This window comes from Athene cunicularia (assembly GCF_003259725.1).
Source record: "Athene cunicularia isolate RWA chromosome 10 unlocalized genomic scaffold, athCun1 chr10_part1, whole genome shotgun sequence".
In the NCBI taxonomy this organism is placed as follows: Eukaryota; Metazoa; Chordata; class Aves; order Strigiformes; family Strigidae; genus Athene; species Athene cunicularia.
This window is the reverse complement of record NW_020799112.1, coordinates 10,433,497-10,458,200: the sequence shown is the minus strand read 5'-3', so window position 1 is coordinate 10,458,200 and position 24,704 is coordinate 10,433,497. Positions and strand designations below refer to the sequence as shown.

General features: G+C 47.9%; 1 protein-coding gene across 1 annotated transcript in view; it reads right to left on the bottom strand.

Annotated features, from left to right (window-relative positions):
* IGDCC4 (immunoglobulin superfamily DCC subclass member 4) overlaps positions 1-24,704 on the bottom strand; it is a 69,625-nt gene that overhangs the window by 23,928 nt on the left and 20,993 nt on the right. The window contains exons 6-12 of the mRNA XM_026856045.1: positions 9,788-9,922; positions 6,925-7,080; positions 6,003-6,413; positions 5,092-5,256; positions 3,857-3,994; positions 2,240-2,410; positions 1,402-1,635 (exon numbers count right to left, since the gene is read on the bottom strand). Of these exons, the coding sequence (XP_026711846.1) occupies positions 1,402-1,635; positions 2,240-2,410; positions 3,857-3,994; positions 5,092-5,256; positions 6,003-6,413; positions 6,925-7,080; positions 9,788-9,922 (1,410 nt within the window). The remainder of the gene's footprint in view (positions 1-1,401; positions 1,636-2,239; positions 2,411-3,856; positions 3,995-5,091; positions 5,257-6,002; positions 6,414-6,924; positions 7,081-9,787; positions 9,923-24,704) is intronic.

Below are 24,704 nucleotides of genomic sequence, written 5' to 3'. Positions count from 1 at the left end.
CCCCGCCATAAAACTAAACCCTTCTAAATCCCAACCACACCTCCTCCTTGTTTCATGTTCAGACCCCCTGCTCTCCTCAGCACAGCCAGATTCCTGACCCTGTCCTTTACTGTACACATGCAAGAGCACGTCATTCAACAGTGCAAGGGGGAGAAAAGAGAACATCCACGACTAGAAGAAACCCGAGCCTCTCTTCCTGACACAAGGATAGCCGATACATGACCGCCAAATCATAAGGAAATCATTAGGGCTTGACGGATGCCCAAATTTAAGGAAGTAATTACAGAAGAACAAGCAGCCTTCTCAGCATCATCATGCCAGAGCATTTGGAATCAATTCAGCCCACTCCCGGGTCCCTCTGCTAACTGACTTGCCAGCGGTTAGAGCTGCGCATGATGATGTTCACATGTGGTTTCCTCAGTGCAATAATTACAGACCTAAATTCTTCAGAGAAACTCATAACTGTTAACACCCTCTCAGTGGCAGGATGGCTGCAACATAGCTGGAAACCTACTTCATGATGATACAAACTGTCTTTCCAGGTGCTGCAGCCTGGTTTTTACACCACATATAATATACATGCCAGACATGCACGATGAACCAGCACAAGAAACACTCGCCCTGCAGTCTCAGCTCACTGGGCAGTAACAGGGATGAAGCATGAAGTGAGGGATGGAACAACTCTAAGAATCAGAATCCTGTTTCAAGGATGCATCTGCCATGACTCTTTTCTTTCTCACCATCCTGTATCAATGGGCAAATCAACTAAGTGGTATGATCAGATATTAGAAATGTAACTCCTTATGGGAAATGCCAAGCACAGTTAGCCAGGGAGGCACATCTGACTGTGATGCAGACTTGTTCTCCAGCCATGGACACTCAACTCTTCTACCCTTTTCCCTTAGTGGGAGGTGGAGAAAACTGACCCCAAATTAGCATGCTGTGAATTATCTCATCTCTGCATTTTAATACAGAGAAATTTCAAATAGCATGCAATTATGGAGTTTCTTAGAAATAAACAGGGAAGGAGAGATCATTGTCATGACTGGAGATTTTCATCTAGGCACTCTTTATAGTGACACATAAAAACCACTAATTGATTCAGATCCACTTATTAGCGTATTCTAAGTATATTATTAGCCCTTGGTTAAAAAAATACAATCCCTGCTACACCGGCATCAGAAATTCCTCTGTTTTAAACTCTGCTTAATACAAAACCCAAGAGCCCCACTCCAGAAATTATTTTGGGTGCTCTTAAAAATAGCTCACAGGGCCCTGGTCCTGTGTATCTGCAGCCAAGCAGATAACGGAGCCTCCTGGAAGCACCCAGGACTGCTACAAAGTGCAGGAGACAGATCCTGGGTTTCCACACCAACTTCTAAGAAGATGTAAACAGCTAACCTAGTCGAGTCAGCTCATACTGCTTCACTTTCTTCTTTAGTTTTATGGGTCCTACGTCCCAGCTCTCATCTTCAGCACCATCCAAAGGATTTTCATCGCTGGACTCCTCTGGGCCCACTTCTCGGTAGTAGAGCTTGTACCCAGATATCTGGGCATGGTTGGCTGGGGGCTGCCACGTTATCAGGAGAGACTCCATCTTTGCTCGGACTTTTAATTCTGTTGGGGCAAATGGAACTAGAAGAACAAGACAAGAGAAAAATGTTCAGCCACTTGTCTCAATTTCCCTGCTCTACTGAATCCTCCCAGTCCTCGGTAGTGAGGGAGGGGTGTGAGGAAAGGCTGTCCCATGAGTGGGATGTCTCCACTGTCTGACAGTGGAGAATGGTACAGTTATGCTCTACTGTTGACTTTATCAGCTGGGTAATACAGGAAAGAACAATGCCACTAAGTCACTATGGGAGTTTCTCAACGTATTCTGAGATATATTCAATATATTTTGAGTCTCCAATCACTGCCAGAGTCTGGCTTGGGCTCAGCTCTGTCTGGCAGAATTGTCTATTCACTCCCAAATATCGTAACATGGGAGTTCAGGGGGTTTGTCTCTTTCTTTCTTTCTAAGAATTTTCACAGCTGCACATGGAGGGAGAAAAGACCCACTACCTAGGCAAGCAGCAAGATATAGAGAGGCTGCTGAACAGAAAGATAAAGGTGGGTACTTTGATCTAACCAAAACCAATGGTTATAATTCCCTAATGAAAGCAAGTACCACTGATTATGCCTCACGTTCCCCAGTGTCCTGCACACCCTGCCCCAATCCAGGCATTACTCAGCCTCCTACCATGCGTCTGGTTGTCTCTGTCAGGAGTCCGATGCTGTGTCCACTCAGAAGGGGCCCCATAGCCCATGCTGGTGCTGGCCGCAATGCGAACTTTGTACACTTTGTTGGGATGGAGCGAGTAGAGAGTGATTTGTGTCTCATTTCCACCCACTTCAATGGAGGTAACCTGATCTGCTGAAACCAAGATGACACCACTGAAAACATGGGTTTCCTAGTCAAAGGGAAATAGAGCTGAGCAGCCACAAAGCCTGGATACCCCCCACTGGTCTGCAAACCCTGGGCTGGCTTGGCTTTGCCCAGGGCAACCTCATGACACCAGGAAAAAACAGAATTAAACACTGGGCAGAGCTGATACCCAGACTGACAACCCCCTTTATCACATTCAGAACTGCAGGCTGCCTTCAGCACCACTGAGCCTGCCTGCAGGGAGCTGTCAGAAACCTTGCTGCTGCTGACGTGATGGCAGAACATGATGGTATGTTCCAGTAATTCTCATTGCTGTATTTAAATCCTCATCTTAATTTGAACCAGAACTGTCCAGCAGCCATGCTTTCTGCAAAATTCACACCTTCACCCACACTAGATTGAGGTTTTATCGTTCCCTCTTCAGCCCACCCAAGTTCGTAAGGGAGATAGCAGGAAATTTATGCTGAGAATGGCCTGGGATTTTCACTGTAACAACTAATTGGACTTGCTGGAGATTCATATTGCCTGTTTGGTGAATGCAGAGGTCTTGCTTTTCAGCTTCACATGGTGTAAGCTCAGCTGGGAGCATTGTCCCTGCTATGTAACAGCATACTGCTGAGTGTGATCCCTGGACTGCAAATGTTTCCAAGGTTTTACGATGCCACAGAGCCACATGCAGGCTCAGGGCAAAGAAACAAGAGCCAGGAGTCACAGCGCAGACTACTAATCCAGATCAAACACACGGGAACATGTCCAGCACTTCATCACATTCCCTGTCCTTCTCTTAGCAAGAATCATGACCCTGGGAAGTGAGAAGCTGCAGAGCTTTGATGGTTTTAAGAGCAAATACCCAGAAGGATTTGCAAAGCAAGCACATGTGGAATTGGAACAGCCGCATCCAGCATAGGTAAACATTACCATCCCTGCTGATGGCTTCTCAGAGTGTCTGACAATATAAATAAAACTGGATCAAACTCAACAACAGAGCAACACAGTCTGGCCAGGATACTTGCTTTTTTTTATTCCCAGAAGGATCACTTTGATTAGGCTCCATTTTAAGGGAGTGAAATGCCTTTATCCTTCTTCCCCAACCAGCATAAATCTCTTCCTCTAAAACACTGATGGTACCAAAGGGTTGCTCATACAGACATTCATGGGGCAGCACAAACATGCAAGCATCAGGCCATTCCCATGGGGACACTGGCTCCTCCACAATCACAGAAAAAGGGACCTCTAAGTAGTGTGAAGTAGCACAGCGCCACACTGCTGTGACCAACAACAGCAGAGCCAGGCTAAGAGAAGGCTGTTCTCCCCCCTCAGGAAAAAAGAGGCCCCCCAGTTTTCAGCCCTGCACTTCCTGCCCTCCACATGACATGCTGTTAACGCTGCTGGAGTAGAAGACAAAAGCCCCCCAAACGGTGTTTCCTTCACCTTCCTTGAGGGTGCAGTAGTCAATCTTGTACTTCGTTATCTTGCCGTTACTCAGTTCTGGAGGAGGCGGCAGCCATGTCACACGGATGTCACCAGGAGTCATACTCGACAGGGACAGCTGAGGGGCAGCACTAGGAACTGGGTAGAAGCAACAAGAAGCAGTCAGTAAAGATGGGGGAAAGACCTCAACACATCTCTGGCAGCTCTGAGTTGGCTGGAGGCCATGACCTGGTCTTGGCCCTGCCACAGCCACCCGTGACACGCTGTCTGTACCGGGGAAGAACCAATATCCCACAGCTCTTTACCAGCTCAGAGCATCAGTGGGGTGTCTGGGGAGGGAGATTATGGGCTGCTCAGTGTCACCAGGCCGATCAGAGCCTGCTGGCCACACCACACTGCTCCCCAGGGACCCTGTGTCCACCGCAAACTGGGCAGGTTAGCACAGAGCAGCTCATCAGCCTACGCTGTACTGTGGAGCGTGAAGGAGATACTAAAGGAAACGGCTCACAGATCCAGACTTCAGTCTGGGAATCCCCATTCCCTTGAGAATCACAGCTCTGTGCTGCAGGCAGCTTTCACACTTTCAACTCAGCTCTTCAGGCTTCAGACACATACACGTGAGACCACGCAGTTCGTTATGTCAGGAGTATTAAAAGCACATCATGCACCCTGCCTTTTGGCGAGGTCTGCCAAAACCATCGCTTCTTGTCTCTGTCCTGCAGTCTGTTGAAAGCTGCACATGTCCTCCCCCGTTGGGCAGCTGTCCTTCTGGCACTCTGCCTTTACTGCTCGCAAAACGCTACGTGATAAATGGTAAAATCAACACAAACTACTGGCTCTTAAGGGATCCAACCTCAAGGCTGCTCCCAACCCTAAAAACTGCAATAGATGTCTGTCTTCAGAGTTGAAATCAAGTCTGGCCCAGAGTTGGTTTGGAGCAATATCACGTTAGCTAGGTGAAAGCCCAAAGGTGCAGTTCCCACAGGATTCTCATGGGCCCCAGTGTCAGTGAGGTTGTTTTCATGCTCTTCATCACCAAAGCTGACGATCAGACCAGGGTGCTTTGGTTTTGGTTGGTTTGCTTTTTGAAAGGGCTTCTGACAAGAAGCTGTAGGAGCAGCAAGTAGGTTTAGGTTTCTAGGAGCTGATACTATTCTCCATAGCATATTCAATGCTTACTATGAAACAGGCCAAGAACACTTTTTAGGCATCAGTACCCATCTAATTCAACTCACCGTCCTCCAGGGTCTGAACAATGATGGAAGAGGATGTCCGGCTGGCTCCGAGCTGAGAATATGCGACCACGTAGAAGACATAGTTGGTATTGGGTTCTAGGTCCTTGACTTGCAGCTCAGTGGTATCATTATTGACAGCAAACTGGTATTCAACATTGTCTGTCCCTAGAGCCAAGGAAACACTGATCAGTAGGTCAGTGAACTGCCAAGACACTCCTCAAAAAATCACTTAACTCACAAGGTCCATAGTGTAAACCCACCTTAAAAATCACTATGTCTTCTCCAATTTCCCCAGCACCTGCACAAAACTCATCTCTTAAATGAATTCTTTGGGCAGAAACATTCAATGCCTTAATGTTAACATCTCCATTTTGACTCAAGCTCCTTAATCCATGCTCAGGCAGCTGCAGTTACCAGCTTAATTTTCAGAGGAGCTCTGGCAACAGTTCAGCAAGAGTATCGGTTTGCTGGCTGTTTGGGAAGACAGACCCCAAGAGATCAGAGTGCTTCACTTCAGATTCTCGATGTGAATAATTTAGTGATTACCCCTGTACACAATGTAGCTGTTTAGTATCTCCATTAATAATCACACCCTTTGCATATAAAAATCAATGTGTTGGAGGAAAAAGTAAAAAACAGAAATAAATTTCCAGAAGTGCCTGGTCCCACTAGAATCCAGACAACTCAACTACATGGACACACTACTGCTGGTCAATGAGTTAGTTATATCAGCTAATCCACAGGCACTGTCACGGACTGATGCTGACTCCAGAAAATTCCTTTACCTGCAATGGAAAGGGCTAAACTAACAAGAATTGCCTCACACTTGTCACTAACTGGGAAAAACAGTCAACCTGTGCCTTGTGCCTGGTACCTGCCACAAGCTGTGCTGCACCAGAGATAACACCTACCCACAGCACGCTGGTAATGCAATGAGAAGCCAATGATCTGCTCGCTGTTGTACTCTGGCCGCTCCCAGGACACAAGGACTGTGGTGCTGGAGAGGGACACAGCTGACACCTTCTTGGGAGCGCTGGGCAAACCCTCCCGCACGATCACCGAGAGCTTGGCAGTAGCACAAGCCATGCCCAGGCTGTTCTCAGCCACACACTGATAGTAGCCAGCATCCTCCAAGCCAATCTGATTGATCACGAGGCTCCCGCTGCTCTGCACCTTCACCCGCCCGTTGGAGAGGATGGCCTCGCCGTTCTTCAGCCAGTGGATGGTTGGGGCTGGCTCTCCCTCTGCCTTGCAGACAAACCGGGCCGTGCTGGCTCGGGTGCGAGAGATGGTTTCAGGAGCCTGGGAGATGCTGGGTGTAGCTGGGAGGAGAGAGGACAAGTTAATGCAGGAAGGAGGAGGAAAAGATAGCAAAGCAAATCCCTTCTCCTCCCCACTCAGTGCTATGTTTAATTCAGTAGCAGCTTTGCTTACAAGATAGGATTTGCCAGTCAGACTCTAGAGGCTTAATTTAGACTCTGTCCAAAAGGAAAAATAAATTCTGTATCAATCATGTGCTGCGTTCCCTGATCCTAGGCTGTTCTCCCTGCTGGCTTCCACGATACTGAAAGTTAATTGGTGATACAGATTTCCATGGGGGAACCCTGGAGAACAAGAATAAGGCATAAAATGGTTCAGTATATACAAGGAACTAAACCCCAAATTAAAGGAGGTGACTCTCCCACTGAGACCCATCCCAACCCAGGGCCTCCTGGCTCTAACCTGGCTTCCTTCTTACCCAGCACAGGCCACAAATGCAACTTCTTGGGGAACTCTTGGATGTTGGTCCAGGTTATCTATAGCTACCTGGAGAATTTATCCCACTCTACTCACCAAGGACCCGGAGCTCAGCTGCGGCTGTAACGAACTGTCTGGTCTGGGGTTTGTTAGCACGGCAGACATACACCCCTGAGTGATGGGGCTGGCTGGAAGGAATGAGGAGATTTGTCCGGCCCAGCACAATCACATCTGTGGAAACGGGCTTTCCATCTGCAGGGAGAAATGTGTGCAAATGTGGGAGGGAGCCCCAAGCTGGACTTTACGAGGGCTTGTAAACAACACATCTACTAGAGCCAGGATCACAGTTGGGGAGTGGAGAGACCCGCACATCCCAAACCCCAGCCCAGAGGAGGATTCCTACTGGGACACTCCTCAGTGCTTGACTGAGCATCAGCCAGCCCAAGCCAACACCGGCCCAAGGTTTAGTTTAGCCTGTAATAACCGAAAAAGTTCTGTTTTGGATCAAAATAGTCTCTGATGCCTAGGGTGTGGCTGCAGTGAGACCCCATAGGAATAGCACGTTCAAGGGAAAGCTATGTTAACACACATTTTGGGAAAACTGCTGGATCTGCCTGCTGACCCCCATGCACGAACACACACCCCTCCTCCTCTCACTCATTAATGCAAATGTCAGCTATAGCACTGAATCACTAACAGCTCGGGGGCTCCTCCCTCCTCTGGGTCCCAGACATGAACCCAAATTTACTGAGCTTCCCAATTCATTCTTTGCCGCCAGCATGGCTCCTGATCTGTAAGGTATCAGGAAGACACCTGGTTCTCCCTGGGGCTCCAGTGCTCGGGTCAGAGACATGGGCTGTGAGCTGCCCTTGCACCATACTCCTGGCTAGATGCTCAGCGCTGCTGAGTAGGGACAGAGGAAAGGGTAGGTCCAGCTCCCAGGTTAGAAGCTGATACATCCTTCTACACCATCAAATAGCCCCAGGCTCCTCAGACCGTCATGGACAGGGCAGCGGGTCGGTGCTGGGCACTGCTTATTCTCAGCACTGCTCTGATGTAAGAAACACAGAGACCAGCGTTGGTACCTCTGAATGAGTGTGGGGGAGCAAAGCCAAGAGCTGGGGACAGAGTATGGACCAAGCACGGTCTGGCCGAGGAAAGGCATGGACAGAAGGTCAGAAACTCATGGCCAGCTCTGGCACACGTTTGTAGACTGGGAGAGCCAGCCAATTTTTGCGCAGTACCTGTGTAACACCAGACCTTGTCCCTCTCCACCTGCAGAAGCACGGATGTCTTTCAGACAGCAAAAACAGCATTAGCCTGCCTTTACCTCCCACAGATTCAGCTGAGCCTGTATCTCCAGACAGAAGCAAGCTCTCCACCTCCACTGTGAGCAGCTGCACCTACTTAGCACCATCAGCAGGGAATGCAGCTGAGATCAGATCCTCTGCCCCCTCCACCCATCCTGGGGGTCTTCAGATGGCCTCACAGTTCAGTGGCTGCATGCTCAGAGGAGGAGAAAATCTGTGCACCCTATTCACACTAGAGAGGCTTGAAAATCTGACTCCAGATGGTAGCAATTAGCTGACACCACCAAGGCTGGCAAGAGCCAAACTGGCAACCTGGAGTTACAATCCTTGGTGTTACCTAGATGACTAATCGTCCAGTAACCCAGCCTGCTCCTTAACAAAGTCTTGGAAAGAAACATGCTTGTGTAACAGAATTGCTAGAGCTGTTAATCCATCTTTTCTAATTGAAGAGTCCACACTGGGAAGCAGAGGGGGACCAAGCAAATACTTTAAAATAAAGCAATGCAAGGAACTGTTTCACCAGCCTTTCCTCCCTTCCCCCTCCTCTTCCCCCCATCCAAAAAACTTTCATAGTGATAATTAACTCTAATAATATCTACTCCACTATGGGTACCAGTAGCTCTCAGTAAAGCAACGATGAATAAATGATCTAGCATGGGAAAGCTGAGTGAAGTGCACCGAGGGAAAGCAATTGTGAAGTGCACAGGATGAACCAGAAACATTTTTGCCAGAACGTTTAATCCTTGCTGATTTGATTTCCAAAGTTGTATCCTCTGAGATTTTTTTTTTTCTCCTTTTTTGTGGGGAAGAGGAAATATTTATATACACTAAAATCACTGTCTGTGGACAAGTCTGGGCTGAAGATCAACCACAATAAATGGTTACAGGGGAGAAGAGTCTTAAATCATGCCCCGGATTTATGAAAATGACTGAGAGCCTTTTCTGGGGGAGAACTCACTCCTGAGCTGGGAATGTCTTCAGTCAGAGCCTCTGAAACTCATCTGATGGATGTGACACACTGTGAAGTGACAGTAGCATCCTACTCATGACTTAGGCTATCAGCCCTGGGTAAAGTATGGCTCATTTGTACACCTCTGATGAGAACTAAGCATCTTCTCAATCATTCCATTACCAATCTGACCACAGTAAGATTTCTGAATAAAAACCTCCCAGCAACACACTCAGCCACTCCAGTCATTAACAGATCTTATTGTGGTTTATAATCCTGTAAAATAATCCAAGGTTTTTTCTCCAATGCAACGACAGATTCCACAGAATCCCCACTAACCTTTGAGTCCCCGGAGGAGTGGCACAGACCAGACCCCACCTCTGCGACCTTCACTGCTGAAGCTCATACAATAAGGATGACTAATTTAGATCAAAAAGCATCCAGGCACTAGAACTTCATATATTTCACAGGTCAAACAACTATAACGTGAACTGCATGCTTTGTAACCTTCTAGATTTAATTAGTAATTCCAGTTTGGCAAGAACACACTACACTGTGACACCACCTGAGTCATTAGGTGCTGATGTAACGAACACTCTTCCTGTCCCACAGATTTTTCTGCTTTTTAATAGATTTGAGAAATAAAGTATCCTCAGGTCCCTCTTGACAACAAAAGCTGAATTCTGTCCCTCATGCTCACCCTGTCGTATCCAGGAGACAAAGGGGGTGGGATCAGCAGCTGCCATGCACTCCATCACCACGCTCTCCCCAGCCACCACCGTGGTGTTCTCTGGCGCAGCAATGATGGTGACATCTCCTCCTGCTGGCTGGGAACCTAATGTCAAAAATAAAAAGAAAAGTCTTGTCCTTCCAAATTGTAAAGTCCCTAGAAAAACACAGAACACAGAGCCCAGACATCTCGGCCATGCTTCCCCACATAGTCTCATGTGTGGTTAAAGCTCATGCCCAGCTGGAGGAGAAAAGCAGGTCTTGCTTTTACATGACCACAGTATTTTTGCTAAAGAAATGAACAAAGGGGTGCCCCGCAGATTTACTCCAATCATCCTGACCCTAGTAAAAATTAATATTGGGATTTTCACATGAAAAATAGTTTCAACCTAGCACCTTCATCGACTATTGCTAAATAGATGTTTGCGAATTAGATGAAACAAGACACTGCTATCCTCAAACAGAGCAACAGCAATACCACACACCCATTGCCAAGGCATTGTAACAGCTCAGAAAGAATCTAGTAACTTGGTTAAAGAAATTCTAACATCCAAATGCTGTACTGTAAAGTGCAACAGAGAGGTCAAGCCTCTGTGTCCAGGCCTTCACCTGATGGCACAAAGACTAAATCAGTCATTACACATCTGGAAGAGATAAAGCTGTTTAGCTTCTACGTGCACAGACAAACAGCCAACATGTAAATCAAAGCAGCGCTTACAGGAAGATCTACAGGCTGCACTGCACAATGTCTTGAGAAGGGGATGGGGATTTTTTTTTTCTTGAAAATGAACTTTCTGCCTGTGTCTGCCCACTGCTGAGCAGAGGTTAAGGGAAGGTTAAGGAAATGCCTTTCCAGTAGCCAAATTTCTGTTGTCAGATAAAAACAACCGGAGCACTCGAGCAAACAAGACTGTTCATGACCCTTGACAGTAGCAACACTGTTCTTCCAGCTCTCCCAAATATGTCTAACTCTGACAGATGCTTTTGTTGTTGTTCTCATGAAAGGAGAAATAACTGCTGAGGAGTCATGTAGCACAAGAAATTCTTAGGCCTGTTCCAGGTGCTCCCAAGATCCAACAGAGGAAGTTGGTGGCAGCACATCTCAAACAAAGAAAAGCAAGAGCTTTTTGCACAGCACACAGTTAAACTCGCTGTCTCAAAATGCTGCAGCATTCAAAACCAAGAGGTTCAGACAAGCTCATGAAGGACACATTTACTGGAAACTGGTAAATACAAAGGTCTCACCGCAGTCCCCAGCCCAAGATGTTCCCACATCCCTGACTACCAGATGCTGAGGGAGATATACAATGAAAGCACCACGTCCTCCTTGCCTGTTTTTTTTTTTACATGCTTTCCTCAAGCATCTTCTGTGGTCACTTTTGGAGATGGCACTGCAATGGCTGGACATCTGGCCTGACCCACACTGGCCATTCATGCGACATCCAAGCAGTACTCTTTCATACATGACTTTCTTGTGAATATAAACCAGAGAAGCTTTGGCCTCAGCACACAGGCCTGCCTGCAGTGGCAGGAGGCTACACGCTGCTGCACTGAATGCGCTGCGCTCTGCCCATCTCCAGGCTCACTGCCATTTGCTCTAGCACAGAAGTCTTGCCAAAGACAGTTGGTTCAACACAAATTTTCTTGCAGTCTATACACGAGTGAAAGGGATTTCCATCCGTAGTATTATGTGAGCACAATTTAAAAGGAGCTAGTAAAATCCCTGCGGCACCAAGGGAAAACGGGAGAGAGCAGGAGCCAGAGCTTGTCCAGCAGATGGAAGCAGAGACCAAGGAGCGCCCATGGTCCCCAACGTGGGTCAACGGCTGGACCACACTAAACTGCAACTCCAGCCCTGGGCAAACACCAGCAGTAAGAGCTGCCACAGGGCACGAAGGAAAAGCTAAGCCAGCCTGTGGAACAAGTACACTACACAGCCTAGAGTGTACAGGCACGTACAGTCTCCTTTTGTGCTTCCAGCACAGTGTGGGCTGGCCAGGGCTTTGCTACCTTCACATACATGAGCTGATCACATTGTTCATGGCTACAGATGCTTTCAGCCTAACAACCATCACATCCAGCTGCAGCAGGAAAACTTGACGGACAGAACAAGGATAGGAAGAAATCACATCAGACAATAGATTCAGAAGCCTCATTGACAAACAGATCAAAGTCCTGGCCACTCTTAAATGAGGCACCAAGGCTGAGCTCAAGAACTACTGAGACAGAAAATGGGCTTATTGTAAAAACAGGCACAAGAGCTTCCACAACGGGCATGTAAGCTGAAGGATCAGAAAAACCCAAGACTCTGTGGAACAACAGCTTTCTTTTAACTCCAGCTCGAGTTCAGCAAAGCACTAAAATCCATGAGTAATCATTAGTCCTGCAAAACAACCGAGCACAGGGACTCCAGGGAGACCCAGCCGGACAGGTGAGGATGCTCATCACATTGCTAATGCGAGGCCTCTACCCTTTCTCTACCCCATACAGCAGAGAGAGTTGAGGCAACATTGGATAAAGAACAAGGAGGAGCTTTCCAGACAGGATTTGAAAGGAAACACATAAGAAAGCATCAGAAGCAAAGGAAAAGGCTTTTACAGTGGCCATTTCTGGGAGGGTCACAGTACTGGGAAGACACTGGAGAACCCAACGAGTTGTAATGATTTTGGTTTTAAGAGTGAGCCAGGGAAAGAGGTGCAAAGGAGCCAGGGGAGGAGTTGCTCTCTGCTGAGGGGCTGGCACCATGGCTGGACACAGTTGCACACCTCTGTAGACCACAGGCTCAGGGCTGGCTCACCCTGCACAGGGCTCAACAGGCCTCATCTGCCCACCCTGGAGACCCATTACCCATTGTTGGGCCATGGCAGCTTTTGATGAAAATGAACAGGGCAGCAGTGCCTACACCCCAGACCCCTGGAGCAGGAGTATATGGGGACAGACTTCCAGCCTACCACAGGAGTGGGCTTCTTTATCTAGCACCACTGGCTGCCAGTGTACCTGCTGGGCAGAACATGGCTGAAACACGTCTGTGAGAGTAAAACCTGCCCTTTTCTGCAGTGCTGGGGGAAAAAATAAATTTAGAGCAAAAAATAACACCAGCCAGATGGCAATATACACTGTGCCAGATTTCCAAGTAGCTTTCTCTACCAAGCTTAGGACAGAGGAAGAGAAAAAGCTCCTCAAACCTGATTTAAACATTTGTCTCCTGCATTCAGGTGCACCGTCCCAGGTGCCAGCTGGCAAAAGCACCTTACAGGTTATAGAAAATTCATGTGAAGGTGCTTGTCCCATGTCACTTGGTCCCTAGACAGCTGTCTTGTAGTGCTACCAGTCAGCAGGAGAGGGATTTTACAAGCTGCACAAACCCTCACTCCGAAAGAGCCCCAGGAGCCCAGCTCTGCAATCTCCTGGTTTAGCAGAGCTGCTGCTGTAAAAGCACAGCCTAAAGGTTCAGCTTTCCTTGCATTTCTCCTGGCTGGGGAAGGACCAGTGAAACACTTCACCACACTCACCTGGAACAGGCCTGCAGCAGCACCACATGCTGCCCTTCCCTCTGGTGCTGCCCATCCCACACCCTGGGTGCTCTGGAAGGGAAAGAGCAAAGAGCTCGCTCATGGCCAGGTAACCAGCCAGCAGAAACCAGGCCTGGTGTCCCAAAGGGCTGACAAGTGGCTACTGATCAGCTCCATACTTATTCTGCAGAAGGTAGAAAGAGTAGTATCAGGGCTTCCTCACAGTCAGACTCAAGGTCTCTCTGACAACCAAGAGCAGTGACAGCCACAGGGATCAGTAGCTCAAACATCTATTTCTGCTTTCTTCTCCCTTGGCCAAAACTCTGGTTTCAGCCTTGAAAAACTATTGGGAAAACATATTAGCCTAGACCCCACATCTGTTTGCCACTTATTATTATTGAAATTAGATTACAAAAACAAACAGTTCTGCTTGCTTTCCCAGTACATTCCTGGGTGTGTGCATGGATGAATGCCCCATATACAGCTTGCACACACAAACGCATTTTTCTCCAGCTTTGTATTTCACTGTGGGTCTGTCAGAGCAAGTCTACAAGTCAAGCTCCTCTTTAAATTGAGCCCCCTTTAGAGTACATTTTTCACTTGTTATCTCAATAGGCTGGTTGGACAGGGTGGATCACAGGTTAACTGCTACAAACTGGGTTTCATTTGGTTTGAAGAGTTTCCAAGAACAGCACTAAGCTAACCAGGAAAACCTCCACACAGGGGATTCCAACGAACATCGAAGAGTAAAAACCAACGTGAGTTTGTCTCCACTGCCATTAAGAAAATTCCGGGTCAAGAGGGAATATTGTTAGAACCAGAGGAAAAAAGAGCTGCAGTTTCCAAGACACCTTTCACTGCCTGAACAAAACAGGTCACTGAATGCACCTGCGCCATGCTGTCCATTCTGTGGTACTAAAAGCTTTAACAGTGCTGCTATTTAAAATTTCATCTTTGAGATTCCCCCCTCGCCCCCAGCTTTGTTTTGTTTCTCCGAGTAGCAAAGCTGCTCTAGGCAAAACCTTTGCATTAGCCCAAGGCACAACCCATGGATTCATATCAAAACTCACTGTCACTGATGGCCTTTGTGGACTGTCTGCCCTTCTAAATCAGATGGATTTATTTTACCCACTTTTACTGAAAAAAAACTGCCTGTAGGGTGCTAAGTACAGCTCTGGAATGACTCTGAGTAGTGCACTAGGACTGAGAGAAGTGTTCTGGGCACTGAAGGAGAGAAGAAGGCTCTTTTCCTGCACAGTTCGTCCACCCTGCACATGCTTGTGTTTGCACAAAGAGATGGCAAGGGTGCCATCACACAGCAAGAGACAAAACTTCCTGATCATCTGCAGAAATATTTCAGAATATTCCCCCAGGTTTTATTGTATGTGAATGACTCACTACAGCAGACTTCTCAAGCATTTTTCTACTTTCCTATCACGAGATGGGAGTCAGGCCAAATCTGGGTGCTCCACTGCTTTGTGCCATTGTCCTCATAGCCATTTCTCAGTGTCTGGAGCTGGGTTCCAGGGTCAGGTGGTGGGCAGGCACAGAGGAAATACAACACATCACTTATGATCAAGTGTAGTATAAAAACAGAAGGAGGTGCGGAGAGGAGCACTGGGAACCTTGAGCAGCAGCAAGCCTGCCAGACAGATCTCAACACACAGGCTGCCTAACCTCCCACAATCCAATCTGTATCATTTCAAAGTGAAGGGGAACTGTGAGCAGGGATGTGAAGGGAGGCACCATGGGGAGCTGCTTGGGACAAAGCTCAAAATGACTGTTTGAAGTTACAGCTTGAGTTGCAACATACATCAGTGATTTCGAACTCCAAGAGTTTACAACTTGGGTTTGCCTCTAATGCATCCATAATTCATCAACTGTCCTCTCCACCCTCCCTGCTCTTGTTAGTGCAGAGTATCAGCGAAGAATTCAGGCAGTGCAACAGGAAGAAAATGTTTTTTGTTCAGCCAATTTGTGATGTTTGTTTGCAGTGACAAGAGGATGACTTCTTGGACAGGAACTAACACCTCTCTCCTGACTTCATAAACACCCTGCCTCGGCAAAAGTGCTGGAAGGTTAAACATGACTTGCATGGTGACACATTCAGCTCTCGGCTGTCAGCAGTCCAAGATTTGGAGATATCCAGCAATCAAGCAACAATCTTCTGTTCTGCGAACTTTCTCACCCTCTCTGGAGGAGGAGCATGAAACCTTATTCATCCCTGCGAGCCTCCTCCGGGAATAGATTCTAGCACTGAGCAGCTGTTCATTAGAGAAAGTCAATGCTGTCACTGCTGTTATGCTGCAGACAATAAAGGAGCAAATTACCCATTGCAAAGCACACACCTTCAAAAATGCAGGCGCTGTGTTTGCAGAGCATGTCCTACTCCCACTCCCTAGCACTCTCCCCTTTCTCAGGCAACTCACAGACCTCCTGGACTGTTCAGGAAGAAAGGTAACAGCAACCATGGAGGAGAAGAACCTGCCTTCCTCCTCCTTTTACAATGTCCTGGAAATTTATCTACAGTTTATTTCTACTTCTGGACTAGATCCAGGACAGGAGGTAACTAGCATGTAAAAATCTCTAGGCAGGACACTTGTCTAACTGTACCCTAACACTGTGACATATCTACTTTGGGGCAATATAAACAATGTCAGATCTCAAAGCTGAACATGCTTAGCAAGAAGTATTTGTTCTTTATAACTGTTCTCATCTGAACACAGCACTGCACAGATTTGCAAGCAGGAAAGCAAAGCAAAACAGGCAAGAGAGGAACGGCACCAGTGATTTTTCAGAAGTGGCTACAGATGCTGAATGCTGCCTTTCCAACACATGACAATTCAGGCCTCCCCACAGTATCACAAGTCAAACACCGCCTCCTCTTCTCCCCAAACACAGCTTTCACAATCACGCATCCTTTCTGAAAAGTACCATTTGCTTTTTTGGGTTTTTCTTCCACCTTTGCTATACTAGTCCCTGTTGCCATTTGAATCCAAGTTCTATTTTCCTCCATCACTGAAGCTGGGGAGGGATGATTTTTTGTTTCAAGACTATGGACTCAATTCACTAAACATTTGGTACTGCTCTGATGGTGCTCAGCACAGAAAACTCCTCCTCTGCAAAAGATCAGGCTTTGGTTCACAAGCCTTGCAGGAGCTTTCAGATGTGTGCCTCAGCAGAAACTCCAGCACTGACAATGCTCAGGTACTGGTATGGCAAAAGCTGTCCCAGTGCATCTGGCAGCACCAATGCCCACAGCCTCAGTCATTAGAAATACTCCTTTCTTCCCCTCTTCAGGCAGCTGCAATGTGCCTGGGTCAGCGCACAAGTCATCCTAGAAGGGAGGCTGGAAAGGAACCCAGCTTTTATTGCAGTGATGCTTTATTGGCGGGGTATTTCTGCCCAGTAATATAAATGAGCTCAGTAAGTCAGTTTTGTACTCTTTTTACCTCACATCCTCAAAATATTTTGTAACCAGTTATGCATTTGCCAATGCAAACATTTAACTGAAAAGCTGAACAAGGAAGAATTTTTCTCCACCTTTTGGAATGGGGACAGTCTCTCTTCCTACTAAGTTAGTGCTGCAGTAGAGCAGCTACGCAGCATTTGTCATCTTTAAAGCAGCATACAAAGAAACATACATCAATGATTAAAACACAGATGTTCAATCACTTTCTTAGCGCTATTAAGAGACCTCCACATACAGTACTTGTATCTCAATCTACTATCACAAAATCCCCAAAAAAGACGTCAGCAAACAGATGCCAAAATACACGGTGCAACCTGCAGTTCTAATAGCAGGCACAAAACCTGCTCCTTTCATATACATACATGCAAAATGGAGAATTTAATAGATTAAATACATTTCTATGATGTAAAAAAAAAAAAGAGCACAAGATATTAATGAGTTTGGATGAGCAGTGTTCATTTACTATCTGGACATGCTCCTCAGACCAGCACTTGCCACAGCTTCTGGGGTCTCTCCACGGAGCATGTTACACACCGAGTGTGGCATAAGGAGATGCTCTAGGAACTGCTTTTCACTTGGCTTGAGAAATAGCCTGTTAAACATTTTCCCCAGCTCTGTGGCCTGTGGCTGGAAGCCTGGGGAGCACACAGATCCCAGTCCAGACAGGCAGAGTGGCCATCGGGCAGACCTCTTGCATTCCCCTCGACTTCTTTATACAGCTGACAGATTTCAAGTCAAAAATTAAATCCTTTAATGTATTACCTCTGCCACAAGTTGACACCCTGAACTATATGTAACCAGAAGCCCAGAAAGAGGCTGAGCAGTGGCAGGTTTCCAGGAATTGCCTTGGATTTTTAGGGGGCTCTTCCCTCACCCCCAAACCCTTGATCCTTCAGGGTGCAGAGTTTTACAAGTCCAGGGTACGTTTAGCTCTGCTGCAAAGCAGTTGGAGTGTGCTTTGCCCACCACTCCACTTCCTGTAAAGCTGTCAACATTGGCTCTCTGTTTGCGTACATGCATTTGAAACTGCTCTTCATCACGCCAAAAGGGACGAGAGCCAGCCAGACTGCACGATGAATTCCTGCTCGCTTCCCCAGCGAGCGCTTGGAAGCGCCTGCATTTGTACTGCTCCGCACGGGAGCTAGGCAAAATAAACAGGAGGTGCCATGCTGACAGCCAGTCATACAGCCCTGTAGCCCCACTGCACAGAGAGCTGCTGCTCCTTAAGAGAATTAGGGCTCTTACAGTTTTCTGTCACTGGCCTCAAATCAGCCAAAGGGTTGGAGACCTCGCGCCATGCATCTGAATCCTCAAAAGCCTGCAGATACATCACAGAGAGCTTCTGAGAGGCAGAAGCAGACCACGAGCCAGAATGTGGCAGGAGCAATAGGAAACCCAAGCTTAGGGTACAGTGGACACAGACCTAGTAGAAGGACCATGTTGGAGCACCACTGATAATGTCACAATTTTAGATAATAACTATTAATTGAATAAGCCTTTCACCATGCTCATTTTCATAGACCTCAGTGCAAACAAACCCCTTAAAAGAAAGTCACTCAGTGTACCGTAGGAATTAAGCCTCTAGATCAGATGGAAGGTCAACAAAAAGAAGTGAAGAAGGGAGCAGAGGTACCTCAGTGTCTCTGCAGCAGTTTGAATGGCAGAGCAGTTTCCCTGCCCTACTCTAAGACCCAGGCAGCTTGCATTACTCAAGTGGAACCCTTAAAGCACTGCAAGCCCCAGCCATTCCCCAGCAGCTCCTAGGAGTACAGACAGGAAAGACAAGGACTGCAAGAGGATGCTTTGCAAAGTTATTACTGCAACAGGAAGCACCACACTAAACCAGGCACATTCCACAGCTGACAACACTGATGCTACTGCAACATGCTGTTCTCAACAGCACAAGGGCATGATCCTTGATGTAACCTGTGCTGCTCCAGTCCAGTCCTTCAATCTGCCTGGCTGCTGCAGGCATCAATCCTTCACACAGCTCCAGCACGGTGCTTCAGCCCTGACCAGCCAGAATGATGTCCCAGCTTCCCAGCAGGGCCAGGCTCTGGTCCAGCAGTTCAAGAGAAAGAGTCTCCGCTGGTCTCTGCCACTAGCTGCGCTGCTGTGAGCACATCTCCCAGCATCTCGTAACATAGCTAATTCACAGAAGCGAAGGTGTGAAAGTAATAGCCAGAAAGCATCAGATGATCCTTAAGAAAAGCGACAGTATCAGCGATTTAAATACAGACACACACCCCCAAGTCACTAAACACCAAATGGCCCCAGGGGACCTAAGCCTGCCAGCCTCTGGGATTCAGTGGGAACACTCTCACACTTCTTTAACCATCATTACACCAGCTCTCTTTGTCATTTCAGAGGCCAGCACATCACCTTCCAGGGTGATGCAAGAGATCTCCAAGAAAAAAGCTGTAAGGCAAGTAAAGATATTCTATTACCTCTTGCACAGAAATGAGATGGAAACAGAGTCAACAGAACACCCTTATGGCTCACAGGTCACAAGCCCCGAAACTCCTCCTTATTCAGTCACCTCACCTTGTGCCTGTGACTGGAGCCATTTCCCTCCAGCAAATTCCTTCTTGTGCTTAGAGGCTGATGTTTCCCAGGGGCTGACACCTATTTCATCAGATCGATTTGCAATTCAGATTTATTTGCAACCTCAGAGCTATTTGCAATTCACGTACATCTAGCAACAACAGAGAGGGAACAGGCTGGAGGTCCTGGGCTGTGCAGAAGGACACAAGCTGCTTTCTCTGTGACCAGGGCTTGTGCTCTGCCCCATTCCGTCTGCCAGAGATGGCCACTCACATTACTGTCATGCATGGCTTTGAAAAGAGAAATGTAATGGAAAGCCACCTCATAGAGTGGTGTCCCTGATGCCAGGTATGCAGAATGCTTCCTACAAGCTACGCTTCAAACACACAACATGCTGGGAGCCTACAGTAACACAGTCTGGCAGCAAACAGAGACTGCCAACTTGGAAGGGAGAACTAAAGGCAGATGGATGCATCTGCACTAACTCAGGACAATGAAAATCTGTTTTTCTAGGAAAAGTCTGGAAGGAAAGCTGGCTTTCCATGGGGAAAGATCATTAGTGATATTCACAGATTCTGTCAAAGCCCTTCGGCTGGACTCTTGCTGAGTGCTGTAGAGAGCCCCGATCTGTCTAAGGCTGTGCCTGAAGACATGGTATTTGGAAATACCACCTGCCCCTCCTTTTATCCCATCCTCCTTCTCACTCCCATTCACAACCCATGTGGCACTGCCCTTTGGCTGCACTGGAAATAGAGCTGGGCAAGAACATCTCTCATCTCTCACTGAAGGCAAATTCCCAACTGTGTCCTGAGAGATCCCTGGCATTCGAGATATCCAAGCAAGAGCTTGGAGCAGCACAGCTCAGCTCCTGATTCAGCCTCCCCCATGATTTGGGCCAACTCACCCCATTCATGTTCCTTAGCACCACTGGGCCTGTAGATACCAGTGGGTCTTTGAGACAGGGACAAGCCTCCTCCATATGTCTGTCCCACGTCTAAAGCAACGTGACCATGAGCTTTGCTATGCCTCTGGACACTTGCAACATCTTCACTGCAGCTGTTAGGATGCTGTAAATGCCACAGGGCACCACTAGCCCTCGACCTCAGAGAGCTACTGAGGCTCTGCTGTAACAGAGATGATTAATAATTAAGAAGTGCCATCAGGAACCCAACCACATCAACCTTCTTGTCCTGCAGCCCATTGCAAGCTGCTGACCTAATTACGATCTCTATTCTTAGCTCCCTTCCAGGCTCACTATGTAGGCACAGCCTGTTCAGTACCCTCCAGGAGAGGCCAGGTGTGATCCCTGTAGTGCAGATGTGCTGATGTACCACAGGGTTATACCACCATGAGAGACTCTCAGAGGAGGGCTGAATGTAGCCAACCCTACTTCAGTCCAAGCCTTAAAACAAACACCAGCTCTTATTTCAGGAAGCCTCAAAAGTGCAGCAGATCTGGACTCATAAGAGATGCACATGAAGAACACCAGAGGATTGCAAACCATCCCTGAATCCCACAATCCCTGGTCTTCAGGAATTGGAGGCAGAGCTGCCTGTAACACAGAAGCCTGGCCATATCTGACAGCTCCAAACACACAGCCACTGTGTATGTGGGAGAGACCAGTTTCCCCTCAGGACCTGGGAACAGCTCACCTACTCCCAGCCATACATCCCTTGTTCTGCTCTATTACCCTGCACACCTCTGTTGCCACTCACTTCGGTGCCAACCCTCGGCTTAGCTGTTCTGCTTAATGGGAGGTGAGGGCTCTGAATTCTGTATCAAACCCTCTGTCACCGCAGGCTGCTAGAGCTGTCAGAAGCGTGGCATATCATAGTCCCACCAAACTTCACAGACAGCTGAGCTGAAACTCCCCCTCCGGCTCCTGGGAACCGGCTGCTGACACTTGAGCTACAAGAAGCTTTCCCTCAGCGATGCGAGCGGTGTGATGCATGCTGGCCCCGTACAAACTCCAGCCAAGGAGGGAGCTGTGTGTTTGGGTGGGTGCCTGACGCATGTCTGCACCAGTCCTTCACAAGTTTCACCCAAAATCTGTGGCCTCAATCCTGTTCCATGCGTGCTTGAAATCACTAGCATTGCTAGGCTCAGTAAAAGGGAGATGGAGTGGAAGTTTACAGCTCATGTTAAGCAGAAGGTCACTTCTAGCTTTAATGACCTATTTATTAAGCTAGAAATGCTGTGTATCTCCTCTTTGATCTTGTCATTCTCTGGAGCCACATTTACAGTGATTTGCTTAGCATCCACTGCCACAGTGGAGGAACAAGAGCATTTTTCACAACCCAGCAGATGCATAATGCAAACAGCTTCAGATACCTGCTGCCCAGGAAGCTGGAGCTTTGAAACACACATTAACAGTCCTCGTGGCTGAGCTTTTGAGATGTGAAGTGGTGAGCAGTTCCCTGCTTAACTGTCAGTAAAGCAAGAGAGCAGAGGGCAAAGAAAAACAGGATGCCAAAAGAAGAGAGGGAAGAGTCACAGAGGTCTGCACCCAGCCGAAGAGGCACAAGTAATGGGGACACAGCAGTTGTGGGCAGGAAGTGGGATGTGCCCATCTCCAGAGGTGAAGCATCACTTTCTGGTTAAATCAACAACTCACAGTAAAGATACAGCTGCCTTATCTCACCGTGTTTTCTCTCTCAGTGCATTTCCATGACCCTCTTGCCTCATAGAAGCACAGCTTTTAGCAGCCTTCTGTCACACACACACCTATGGAAGCTCTCCCCCACACCACTACAGGGCCCAGAGACAACCACCCTGACCAGGTGGGACCATCACCCCACTCTGCAAACGCTGCCCTTTGCCATCAACAGCAGCACACACAATGGGATCAATGCTCGGCTGCGGTCAGGGAGGTCAGCCCAGAGCAGCACTGACCTGAATCCCAACTTCCCCGTCCCCAGATTGCATGGTACCCGTGTTCAAAGCTGCAAGGGGAGCACAGCACGTTGTCAGGGCCCAGGCGGAGCACCAACCCAGCATCCAGCACGTCTTTCGCACATGCAGGGACTGCAAATCCACTTGTGGTAACAGCACGTCTGTTTCTGAGAGGTGGTGGCCAACTGCGAGTGCTGCTCACTTCATCACCACCTTCCCCTCCATCCTCAAAGCTCATCCCATTCGATAGCTGCATTTTCCTACAGCCCTCTGGAGCAGGAACCACCCAGGTCCCAGCAGCCTGACCCAGGCTCTCCCTTGGTACCTGCAAGCCACTGCAATAGAAACACCAAAAGAACAAAAAACGTGAAGGTGTTTCAGCTGCCTCCAAGCTCTGTCCCTGTTATCATATTTCATACAAATATTTGGCTGAAAAATACATTTCCTGGGACACTGCTGCAGCAAGCTGCTACAACTGTCAACGTAAATGATGTTCTGCCAACAGCAATCTCGCAGTGTCATCTCTAATAACACAGTACTAAATCCTGACTCACAGGGGACATGCTCATCTGCTGGCAGACTCTTCAGTGGCATGCTCAGCCCAGACCTCAGCCCTGCTGTACCTGTGCCCATCGCCCTGATCTGTCCTCCCCATTCCTGCATTTATTGCAGCACAGGCAGAAGATCACGTGGAGCATGTCCATGAGATCACTGCCCAAAAATCACAGCACAGATGTTCTGTTAGGGTTGGGGGAAGGCTGTTGCACGTTCTGATTCTTGCCAGCCCGGTCTGAGGCAAAGGTTTCACCCATATACATCTCACAGCAATCACAGTTACTCTGCAGGCATGGATCAGGAACAGGGTGCAAAGGACACAAGAAAAACCCCACACCCACGATCAGGTACGTATCTGCACCTTCCTCTGCAAGGCACCTCAACGTCCAGCTCACCTGACAGACAGACCTCCAGCACCAAATGCCCAGAATCACTCTCCAGACTGACCCATCACTTCTAAGAGGGCAACTCCAAGCCTCTGACATTATCCCTATTTACAGGGGCAGAAATTGAAGTGTTAAGGAACTGACTCTCCTCTGTGGCTCAACAACAGTGACGAAAAGAAGAACCCAAGAGTCCTGGCGCCCAGCACCACACTTTGTTCACTCTTCTGCAACAACCATCCTGTAAATGTGAAAAGATACAAACACTGAAATCTACAGGAAGCAGCTGTAGGGTCAGGATCTCAAAATGGATGGTCTTGTTTTAATCTCTTGTATTTCTCCCAGGCCAGTCAAAACGTTATTATATTCTAAAATTACTAAGATCTTTAACTTTCTTTAGGTCACTTAAGGGACACCACACTGTTTACGCATACTCAAAGAGATTAAAAACCAAGGAGGAAGATTTTTTTTTTCAAGACCCCCAACACGGAAAGTGTCTCCAAGAATTAAAAAGACACCTCCCATTAAAGAGCGTTGAAGACAAATCTAAGGAGGAAGCAGAACACAAATCAATGTCCTACTCTCCACTTTGCAGGACAGTGAAATTTGGAGTAGCTATGGAGAAGAGAGATCCCAGTATGTACTCAGTGGGGAAGATGCAGTGGGAGTTAGGGGGAGTGACACTCCTTGTGTCATTTAAAAACAGAATAGATGAAGACCCTGCAAAAATGTACTGTGCTAGCAGAAGCACAGCCTCTGATGGCTATTTGTGCAGCACTGGGGATGCAAACCACACTGTCTCAGCAATAGCGTGGCCAGCAGGGACAGGGGAAGGGATTTTACTCCTGTACTCATCACTGGTGAGGCTGCACCTCGATGACTGGGTTCAGTTTTGGGCCCCTCACTACAAAAAGGTCATTGAATGACTCGAGCATGTCCAAGTAAGGTCAACAAAGCTGGTGCAGGGTCTGAAGGACATACCTTATGAGGAGCAGCTGAGGGAACTGGGGGGAGTTTAGTCTGGAGAAGAGGTGGCTGAGGGGAGACCTGAAAGGAGGTTGCAGAGAGGTGGGGATGAGTTAACAGAGTAACAAGCCATAGGACAAGAGGGAATGGCCTCAAGCTGCCCAGGGCAGGGTCAGGCTGGCTCTGAGGAAGGATTTCTTTGCAGAAGGGGCTGTTGGGCGTTAGAATAGGCTGCCCAGGGCAGTGGGGGAGTCCCCATCCCTGGAGGGGCTGAAGAGTCGGGTTGACCCAGCGCTGAGGGATCTGGTGAGTTGAGAACGGTCAGTGTAAGGTTAATCGTTGGACTAGATGATCTTCAAGGTCTTTTCCAACCCAGATGATTCTGTGATTCTAGAGTTTGCCTTGGTGCTGACCCCCATTCTCCTCCCACCGTGCCACAGGCCTTCACAGAGGGGCGGCCTCCTGCAAGGGCACATCGAGCTTCTCAAGCCGCTTCAGCCATAACCCAGATGATTCTGTAACTTTGTATCAGTTGTGAGGCAAAGACACAGCTAGAAGTAGCTC